Source organism: Erythranthe guttata, chromosome 2, assembly GCF_056151865.1.
Source record: "Erythranthe guttata isolate IM_541 chromosome 2, IM_541, whole genome shotgun sequence".
Classification (NCBI taxonomy): domain Eukaryota; kingdom Viridiplantae; phylum Streptophyta; class Magnoliopsida; order Lamiales; family Phrymaceae; genus Erythranthe; species Erythranthe guttata.
Genome location: NC_142534.1, coordinates 9,456,047 through 9,466,357, shown reverse-complemented (window position 1 = coordinate 9,466,357; position 10,311 = coordinate 9,456,047). Strand labels below are relative to the sequence as shown.

General features: G+C 34.0%; 2 protein-coding genes across 2 annotated transcripts; one reads left to right on the top strand and one right to left on the bottom strand.

Moving 5' to 3' along the window:
- The first annotated feature begins 288 nt into the window (after positions 1 to 288).
- LOC105976383 (DUF1995 domain protein, putative (DUF1995)) lies at positions 289 to 4,116 on the top strand. Its single transcript, XM_013001661.2, has 9 exons — positions 289 to 633; positions 705 to 792; positions 895 to 1,008; positions 1,133 to 1,215; positions 1,979 to 2,093; positions 2,984 to 3,075; positions 3,220 to 3,285; positions 3,607 to 3,700; positions 3,818 to 4,116. Exons 1-9 carry the CDS (start codon positions 377 to 379, stop codon positions 3,923 to 3,925), a joined length of 1,017 nt encoding a protein of 338 aa, XP_012857115.2. The 5' UTR covers positions 289 to 376; the 3' UTR covers positions 3,926 to 4,116.
- A 1,531-nt stretch (positions 4,117 to 5,647) lies between these two features.
- LOC105976386 (Chaperone DnaJ-domain superfamily protein) lies at positions 5,648 to 9,336 on the bottom strand. Its single transcript, XM_013001664.2, has 7 exons — positions 8,836 to 9,336; positions 8,651 to 8,734; positions 8,541 to 8,578; positions 7,276 to 7,355; positions 6,179 to 6,262; positions 5,987 to 6,095; positions 5,648 to 5,905 (listed from the first exon to the last, which is right to left on the bottom strand). The coding sequence occupies exons 1-7, from the start codon at positions 9,172 to 9,174 to the stop codon at positions 5,791 to 5,793; spliced, it is 849 nt and encodes a 282-aa protein (XP_012857118.2). The 5' UTR covers positions 9,175 to 9,336; the 3' UTR covers positions 5,648 to 5,790.
- Positions 9,337 to 10,311: the final 975 nt, after the last annotated feature.

Genomic DNA, 10,311 nt, shown 5'->3' with positions numbered 1-10,311 from the left:
GTGTGAAATAACACGAAATGTCTAAAAATGTTGGAAATGAACAAAAAACGTGTATTTTCACCTCAAAATCGAAGCCGTTGTCATCCATGTTGATGATACTTGTGCTCAAACTGATATTGGTCGAAAAATTATTGGATTTGAAGAATTTCAAAAATTAAAGATTGAGAGTGTTTGAGATGGTTGGATAATATTTGGAAAAGAAAAAAAAAAGAATTATTTTGCACTGCGGGTGGGTAAAAACCGCACTGATAATAGCAAGCCCAGGTAAAATTGAGGAGAAAAAGTAATAAATTGGAGTAAATAGGTGGACAAGGATGATTGGCGGGTAAGGTGGTGCCTCTAAAGTCTCTAATTCTATCCTTGGTGTTGCAGAAGAATGCGGATGGAGATGGCTGCTTATTCAAGCATGAGTAGTAGTTGTTACATGACCGCTTCAATTCCCAAACTACCCTCCACCCCTTCCCTATTTCTTCATCCCTCCTCCCACACTTGTTGTTCTTCTAGGTTCAATCGAATTTCCAAGTCGAGTAGAATATATGCAAAGTTCGACAAATTCGAAAACCTTGAAGAAAATGAAGATGACAATGATCAACAACTTGATGAACAAGTTGAAGAAATTGAAGAGGGCGACAGGTGCTGCGAATTCAATCCAATATTTATTTACTAGTTGATATAAATAAATAATTAAAAAAATGGTGTTTCAGCTGCTTGCCTTCTGATTTGGAGGGTGCTGTTCGTCAATCAGGCCAAGCAACTGCAGAGTTTGTTTCTTCTGGAGGAATGAGAGCCATAGTATGTATATTATATATTTATTATAAGGAATAATGGTTTTGTAATTGTAATTACACTAACCAGTAATTAGGGATTGTTTAATTTATTTTTATTGGGTTTTAGGTGGAGCTATTAATTCCACAGTTGCAGTTTCTTGACGATGAAGGGGCACAAGCTGAGCTTTGGGAGCTTTCTAAGATCTTTTTGGACACTCTTATTCAACAAACAGGAGGCCAGGTTTGTTTGCTTAAGCAATTTTATATAGTCAAACAGTGCATCTTTTATTACTTCCTTGCTTGCATCAACTTATTTCTTGAGATAATTTCACAAACATTGAAATGTGAAAGTTTTTTCGTTACAGAGAGTTAAAGCCGTATTTCCGGATGCTGGTGCTGCTGCACTATTAAAGTATCAGTGGAAAGATGCTGCATTTGGTTTCTCCAGGTAAATTTTTCATAATGGTTCTTATTATTGGGGGAGATACAGTAGTAGTCTTAGGTTGTTTAACATACCTTCCAAGCAAACTATCAAGTTGGTTCTTGTTCCTTGTTTAACTCAATTGTTAAATCATGAGTAGCAATTACAATTTAACTATGAATATCCATTTAGTTCTTGAATCAATTTTATTTGCAACTACTTACTCATTATTAGCCGTAAAAGAGATTGATAACAGTATTGGTATTGGTACTTTCTGTATTTTTTGTTTAATTGCAGATACACTTTAATACATCTTTATATGCAATTTAGTCATCTGATTCGGTGTTAATTTCAAAATAATATGTTTTTAGTTAACATGGTTAAATGTAAAAAAATGTCAAATTTATGCTGCACTGCTTCTATATTGGAAATATAGGGTGCCATCCTCCTTTATTTATTATTTTTGAAATGGGCTTTGTTATACCTTCGATGGAATTCAACAGATTCTGTAGTATACCATGACTTTCTAGTATTTACATCACATGTAAATGTATTTTTTCTCTGAAGAAGATGTTGCAACAAAAAGTTGTTAATTCTGAATGCATTTTCACCTTATGAAATATTCACGTGTTCAGTCGGGTCATCAGTCTGTTTATATGTAGAAAGAGATGATGGCAGTGGTACATGTCAAATTATACAGTACAATATGTAGAAGTATTTCTCTTCTACTTTTTGAAATACGTTTAGGTTTATTACGATATTGTGATATTAGCCGATCATATTTATCCAGTCTAGGTGATCGAAAGCCTGTGACTAGTGAAGACGAGATTATTGTGATGGTGGTTCCTGATTATCAGATGTTGAAATTTGTTCAAAAAATTGCATCTGAGCTCTTAGACGACCCGGTACTACTCATTCATCCTCATTTTTCATCTCGATTTTTGCATATCATTAACGTACACTTTCGTGAAAGGATGGTTTTTTTTTTCTTCTTTCTTGAGTGGGGGGTTTATCAAGGCGGCAAGTCGAAAAATATAATTGAATATCACAGATAACCTTCACTTACTGTCTGAGCGGTTTTTTTCTAAATAAACTCCTAAGAGATGATAGACATGCTAAGACACGTTGCTCCATCACGACCCCTGGTTTCACTTTTTGATTGTATTCTTTTAACAATAAGAATTGTGACAATGCGTATGTTTTGTATTGAATGAGTGCGAGCAGAGATGCTTTTTCTTTCTAGCCATTGAAAACTCGTACTATCCGAAATTCATTTAACACCCATACATCACTTTTATGTTTCGAGTTATGATCTCATCCAACCTTCGGCAAATATCCTTCTTTCTATTTTGGTAAAAGTTATTAAGACTATTGGATATTAGATTTTATCAAGGAAACTAGTTTTATGCAGTCAAATTTAAAATAAATCATTCAGATAAATACCTGGACTCTTTATGTTGACTTGAGTTTCCATCTCCTCTATTAGTTATTTTCTTCTATCAGCACTCAACTGCTTCGTTCTAATCATCTTCGAATAATTCTACTACATACTACCGATTTTCCTAAAAGTTATAATTGTAAGACTTTTGGATTTTTTAAAAGTTAAACTTACTCAAAGTCAAAGTCCAAATAATTTAGTCCTAGCAATTCTACATGCAATAGTTACTCTAATATTCAAAAGCATTCGAATCTGTCAAAACATTCATTCTATTTAACAACTTTTGTGCATGCTAGCAGAATTATAGTGAGCTAAGACCATTCATTGAAATAAGTTTGTTTTACGTAATTATGTTAGCCTAGACCTCTTATCATGTGGAACCCGCGGCTTATTAGTGCGGATGTTGGAGTTGGTATCAACGTTCGCCAGTTAAGACGTGATTTTTTAAGGTACTTTATTACCTTCTTTCTGATTGTTTCAATACATATATTTGTGTTTATGATATAATGTGATGCTTGTATGTTAGACTCATAATCTTTTTTAACGTAAGATAACTTGTTTAAAGTGTGTTATCATAAATTATTTGTGTGCAGCAAATTTACGGTTGTATACTCGATGAAGCCTCTTCCAACCGGTGCTGTTTTTAGGTGTTACCCAGGGTAAGTACTTATTTAATTATTTGATAATAATTATTTTATGTAAGACTCTACGGCGCCGTTTGGTTGCCAAGATAAGCCATGATTAACTAAATAGTTGGACTTAATTTGATGTTTGGTATCCTCAATAAATTGCCGGGTCGACCCGCCAAAATTATATATTCATGGCTTATCTTGCCTTCTAATGAGTTTTTTTGTTGGACGTTTCAAGTTCCAATAAAATAATTGGGTCTCATTAGATTATTTAATCATATCTTGGCTAATCTTATCTTGCCAACCAAACGGGGGGTAAGTGAATATGATAATATTTGTGGAATGTGACAGATTGTGGAAAGTATTTTACGATGATAAGGAGAGGCTGAATAGGTATTTGCTTGCCAAGGAAATGATACGACGCCCTGATACAGAAGAACTCGAGGTTACTTTAACTCATCTTTCGCCATTTCACAATATATGAAACCTCTAATTCAAATGCTGTGCACGGAATATTGCGGTTGAGATTTGACGTCATTTTAAATTTCTTTTTTCTTGGCAGATGATATTTGGTGGGCAAGATGATCCGGAGAAGGGAACGTCTTTGTTTGATCAAGCGGCAGGCATCTTCTCCTCGTTTAATCGTTTCATGAAAGTCATTTCCAGATAATTCTTTTGTTTTTTTCCGTTTAAAAATCATGCACGAATATCAATCAGACACACCTATCTGTATTGTTTACTACCATGTAAATTCCTTTATTCTTCTGTATCTATCTATTTATCAGCTCATCATAGTCACATAAAATACAGAACAAGTTGGCATTGCATGTCTATGAGATTTACCCTTTGTCCTCGCCAAAATCATACCGTTAATTCGGAAAAAAAAAAAATCCCCAAACCACATTTAGACTTATGGTTCAGTCCCCACTGAAGAATATTATCTACAACTTACCCAAAATCGTACTTCTGAAAATGTCGAACAAATAGTTCGTTAAAGACTGAAGATTGACATTTTCTATGTAATGTGTGGTTAATTAGTCCTAATTTTTACAACTTGTATTAGTTTCTAAAACTCTTTTACAAGTGGATTATACAAATTAATGTCACCATAACAAAAGGGTTCGCTAAGTGATGCTTCTATCATATGTGTTGTGAGCAAAACTCCATGTAGTCAAATATGGAAAGAGGAGAAGCAGATGCCAACCAGAAGACCCTTTTTATTTCCATAGGTCTAAATTACTAAGTACCGATTAAAGTTGCATCTACCATTTAGCATTTTATGTGTTTAATTAATCAATAAAAGCATTTGAGTTCGAAAACGTTGTTGCGCTTTTGTATTACTTTAGTGTTTATTTCTAGCTTTTGATATAAATAAAGAAATATCCGTTGTGAGAATATAGTTGATTTGTGTTAGGTTATTCTTCTTGTTCGTTGAGTCTCTAGTGTGTTTGGAACTTAACTTTCAAATATCTTTCACTGTTAGAGTTTCCCAGGTGGTTGTGTAATTTTAATCTTGTTCTTTAGCAATTGAATTTTGTTCTTTTTCGTTCACTCTCTATATACTAGACAGGTGCACGTTACATGTGTCCAGTGGCGAAGCCAAAATTTCATCATCGAGGGGCCGAATACACATAAAAATATAAATAAAAAAAAATGTCAAGAAATTAATGACAGCAACGACTGTTTTAAGAGTGACGAGTTTAGTATATTGTTATAGATGGGCATAAATTTTTGGGGTTTCGGGGCAGCGCCCTTAAATAAAAAATGGTATTTTTTTTCTTTGTTCATAAGAAAACCAGAAGATAGGAAAAGTAAAACTTATGTCCTTTTTGCATTAATTAATTTGCATTAACTTCACTTACTCCACACGGGCACATTTTACTTAAAACGTAAGCTCAAGCTATTATTGATTTCAGGAGTCAAAATCAACAACAGGGTTGCTACTCAATTATTGATCAAATTGGCTTAACGTTACAGAAGAAAATTCCACATGAAAGGAGTGCAATGATTTCAAGCGTCGCCAACTTTTTGTTCTTGAAAACAAGGACAATTTTAGAAGAGGGCATTTGGTATGTGCAAAACTACATATAATTGCCAGGCAGAAGACCATTATTATTTTCATAGAATCAATTGAAGTCGCATCTACCATTTAGCATTTTTCTATTTCTAGCTTCTAATATAAATAACGAAAGATTTATTGTGAGAAGATAGCTGATTTCTGTTGCGTTCTTCTTCTTCGTTGAGTCTCTGGGTGCGTTTGGAACTTAACTTTCGAAGCTTTTTCAGCGTTTGAGTTTCCCAGGTGGTTCTGTAATCGTAATTCTGTTCTTTATCAATTGAATTTCGTTGTTTCCACGTCTACTTCCTATATTTTTTACCGTTGCAATATGTCTGAGCAAAAAAATTGGATTAAAGAGTGCAAGTTATATACAAGCATGTAATCAGACAAATTGAGGTATCTGCTGTACACACAGATCAGACAGAATCCCCGCGTGATTTTCGGAATTAGAACCAATGAACATGCTTGATTGAGACCTAATTAGAATTACTCTTAGGACGTTGATATCGATTATTCTCATACTTGGCTTTTACAATCAAAGAATATAGCAACTCCGCCTCGGCTGATGTGTCGTATGGCATGCCGATTATGCTGCAAAAGATAGCCCGATAAAAAGGGAACAAGAAGATAATAAAGGAAACATGTGAGGGAGAGAAAGAGAATTATACATACCTTTGAAGAAGCTCCTCAAGAATAATTCGTTGTGAGGGGGTAACATAATGAATACAAGTTCTTGGACACTGACCAACTGCAACCTCAACTTTATAGTCTTCACCATGCCCTATGCAATAAAAATGGATAATGATTTAATTAAATTATAATTATCGGCACTTCATCGCAATTAATAAGGGGGACAAAATCAACCTTGGCAAGTTGCTTCCGCAGTCCCTGTTACTGAAGATAACTTGAAAGCATGTGGTGCCATATTTACACATGAATACGGACAACCTATCCACATATATGAAATGTATGTCAATAAAATAACTAGTCAATCTTCCTAAATTAATTCTGAAAATTGATAAGAAATTGAAAGTGAGGATCATCATTAATTCATTGGCAATTTGCAACTTGGAATTTACCAAGAAAGTCGTGTGCATTCAAAATGAAACATCTATACAATTAATTCTTCTTGCATCTGAAATACTAAGCGCCGAACTATTTTTTCAAATAATAAAGTAATGGTTTAGTTTTTCTCTACTCATTTCATTACGTAACGCAGTTGGAATTTATTGACGTTTCCATTTTATAGAATGAATACAACAGAAATAGCATCCATAGAAATTATTCTACCATTTACTTGTACATGATAACTAAATCAGTAACGAGTATAATAGATTGTATTTCAATGTCATGCCAAAAATAATAGTACATTCATTAATATGTTAGAGTAAAAAGAGATATTGGACGTTGGAGATGCAGCATATGAATACCGAACATCAATTGATCGATCATTTAACCTAAATTGGTTCCTTCAATATTTTTAAGGGTAAATTACACCCACACCCCTGAGGTATGCTTAAATAACTCTAAGGTCTCCGTGGTATCGATAATTACATTCACCCCCTTGAAACGTAGTTATAAACTCTAATGGGATAATGCATTGGATAAGTTATTACGATAGAGTTCTAAGGGACTATTGGTTTCAGGAAGTGGTGGAGACAACAAAGAGTTATGGGTGATTTAATAAATATTGGGGGAGCCATGTCACCCCATAATTCTATGTTATCTCCACCACTAGCTAAAAGTAATAGTCCATTAGAATCCTATCGGAATAATGTATCCAATGCATTATCCCGTTAGAGTTTCTAACTACGTTTCAGGGGGTGAGTGTAATTATCGATACCATAGGGACCGTAAATTTATTTAAGCATACCTCAGGGGTGTGGGTGTAATTTACCCTATTTTTAATTATTCTTTTGCAAGCATTTAAAAGTTCAGTAATTCAATGAAAGAGTTGGTACCTTTGCCAATGCAAAGAACCTGATTGACAAAGACATCAGCTGCCTCACATTCAGGTTCGTCAAATGGATCCATACATTCTCTACACATGTGTAACATTAAGTGGATTAATATAATAACGTACACCATAATAACATTTACCATAAACATTAACAGATAATGAAATCAAATAACGAATAAAATTGCAATGATAGAAAAGCTTTCTTTGGTTAAGAATTTTACTCGACAAAAATCAAACCACTGTATCCGATGGAGGACAAATATTAGAGAAATTGAACTAAAGCAAGCCACTACTAATGATATATATCATGTCAGATGTGTATTAAACAAAATCTAATGTATAAGAGATGCATGCAGGTGAACTTAAACTTCGTTTGCTACTGTTAAGTAATACTAAATCATGTTTAAAAAATTCAATTGATCCGACTAAGTGTTTGATATATTAGTTCACAAGTGGATCCAAACATTCATCCAAACATAACCTTCTTTAACTTTAGGGAAACTGATCCAAACATGAGGAAGGAAAGACACTGAAGAAATCATAGCTGAATTGCTGCTTAGAATTACATATATTATCACAGAACCTTTACCAAAATTTGTGTGAATAATTCGTGAGAAGTAAAAATAAGATTCCCTATATTCGTGTGGAAATCAAATGACTCTGGATAGAAACTACAGATGATATTTATTCCCAAAAATACGTGGGAAGAAAATTCTTAAGTCTTAAAAACTGTTAACAACTTGGTATATAATTTTAGGGACACACACAGATGAAAACACAAGGAATTAATAGAATACACAATTTCTAGTGTGTTCCTTCCTTTTACAGAGTGCCAGCGAACAAACAAGTTTTGACTTACCATTCCCAAACTCGTAATTAGACTATGACCGTGTTAATTTCTTTTACTCATACATTGCATTGTATCATCATAATTCATAATATATAGTCACTGCCACCATGTGTATCAAGCAAACATGATTATTGTTGATGTTTTTTATAGAACAAATATTATATCATCACAAATAAAAGATTATATCATTGAACTTGATTGTAAGGGTTGGCAAGCACAATTGATTGATAACAAACAACCTTAGACTACACTCCAGAGGATCGAAACACTTTGGATTCATTAACAAGCACACATTAAACTAATGCAACTGCTGTGTAAAATAGTCATGTCGAAATGAAGCTGTAAACAAGGAGAATCATTAAAAAAAGAATCTTTAAAGCAGTAAGTAAATTAGAAGTGTAGTGTTGAGGTAGTACCTCTCAATAATTTCTGATTTGGTGTAGTTGGACAAAAGCTGTTTGAGATGATAAAAATTAAATAAAGAAATAAAAGCTGATAATCCCAAACTAGTGTATAACAATTTTACCTGATAGGCTTGAATGACACGACGAATCATGAAATCCGAATTGTTGTAACCACCTCTGGCTACATCTGGGTGTAACTGCTTCACCTGCAATTGCAAACCAAACAAACCCCAACATATATAATATAATATAACTATAAAAAATAATCCAAAAGTAAGTGTGGAAGAAAAGAGAGATCGATTAATACTTTGGTTCGAAAAGCAGATTTGAGTTGTGCATATGAGCATTGTTGAGGGTCAAGTCCCAGCACAGCATACGCCGAAGAAGGGGTGAGGGGTTCATCTGAATCCGAATTCGAATTATAATTAGAATTATCCCCGCCGCCATCATAACTATTGCTGCTGCAATTCACTCTAAATGAACAAGACCAAGAAGAAGATGAGATTGAAGGAGGAGGCCTCAATTTACAAGCATAAATAAATTTAAATTGGGTGGTGCTGGTGCTGGTGCTGGTTGGGAAATTGCCACATCTCTTCTTCTTAACTGCGTTCAATGATAAAAACAACGGTGATGACACTGATTTCATTGTTCATACACTTCATAGTGCTGATTTCATTTCTTGTTTTTCTTTTTTTTTTTTGGATAATAAATGATTTCGCTTGGGTTTTGGTGGACCGGCCAAACCATGGTAAAAGAAAGAGCACATGTTTGCTACTAGTATAAAATTATGGTGTGTTTACAAAGGCGGCCGATATATTCAAGCACACAAATTTCTTTGTATAAGACCACGATCGTAAAAATATTAATTTATCCTTAATGAAATTCAAGACCAAATTAACACAAAAATATAAAACTAAAAAAATAAAAAAAATTCCCTTGTGTAAGTCCAAATAAAATAAACCTACACACACCCATTATTTCACATTTAAAAATCTCATTCTTTTTCTTCTTCTTCTTCACAAATCGAACCCTAAACACCAAAGCAATCAAATAATCACCAAACATTCACAATAGAGTCGGAAAACAAGGAGATGGTGGTTTATGAGGGTGGAAAACGTAATAATATATGTGTTAACCGTTTATTTTAGCTTGTGTGTCGTTTTTCTTTTTTTTTTTAAAAATCGTCGATACCAAAAATCTGTATTCACAGTCCGATGTTTTAAAAAATAATCGGTATACACGTGCCGATTTTACAAACAAAATCGGTATTATAGTGCCGATTTTTCCAAAAAAACAAATCGATCTGAATATGTCGACTTATAAAAAAAAATTGTCGCGTACACGCCATTTTCCCAACTCCTATTTCAATTTCAAAATTTAATCATAAATCGACCAAACCATTGCAACCCAACAAAAAATAAGCATCGATTAATGTTTACCACGCATATTTATCAAGCAATCAATGCTCTTTTTCAAGAAATCAATGCTCGATTAATGTTTTCGAATTTACCAACAAAAAGTTTAGTATAAAAAAGTGGTGTTTTGTGGTGGTAGAGTGGTGGTGGTGTCCAAGTGGGTGGGTTGTATGTCGGCGCCGGTGCGGTGGCGATCTCCCTGGTCGGTGGCGTCGCGGCGGTGGTGCGACGGCGTTCGTGCGGGTGCAGTTGTGCAGCGGCGGCGGGTCGGATATTTTTATTTTGTTTTTTGTTTTTTGTTTTTTTTTCCTTGGTTGAACAACTTGAACAAATTAAAAATAGGAATATAGGGTCTGTTTTTTTATTTT

Bases quoted from the DNA above. Each gene is read 5' to 3' on its own strand.
- LOC105976383 (XM_013001661.2), top strand. From the start codon at position 377: ATGCGGATGGAGATGGCTGCTTATTCAAGCATGAGTAGTAGTTGTTAC. The intron at 793-894 runs GTATGTATATTA...ATTGGGTTTTAG, and splicing joins CTGGAGGAATGAGAGCCATA to GTGGAGCTATTAATTCCACA. The intron at 3,286-3,606 runs GTAAGTACTTAT...GGAATGTGACAG, and splicing joins GTTTTTAGGTGTTACCCAGG to ATTGTGGAAAGTATTTTACG.
- LOC105976386 (XM_013001664.2), bottom strand. From the start codon at position 9,174: ATGAAATCAGTGTCATCACCGTTGTTTTTATCATTGAACGCAGTTAAG. The intron at 7,356-8,540 runs GTACTACCTCAA...ACACATGTGTAG, and splicing joins AAATCAGAAATTATTGAGAG to AGAATGTATGGATCCATTTG. The intron at 5,906-5,986 runs GTATGTATAATT...TATCTTTTGCAG, and splicing joins CTTGAGGAGCTTCTTCAAAG to CATAATCGGCATGCCATACG.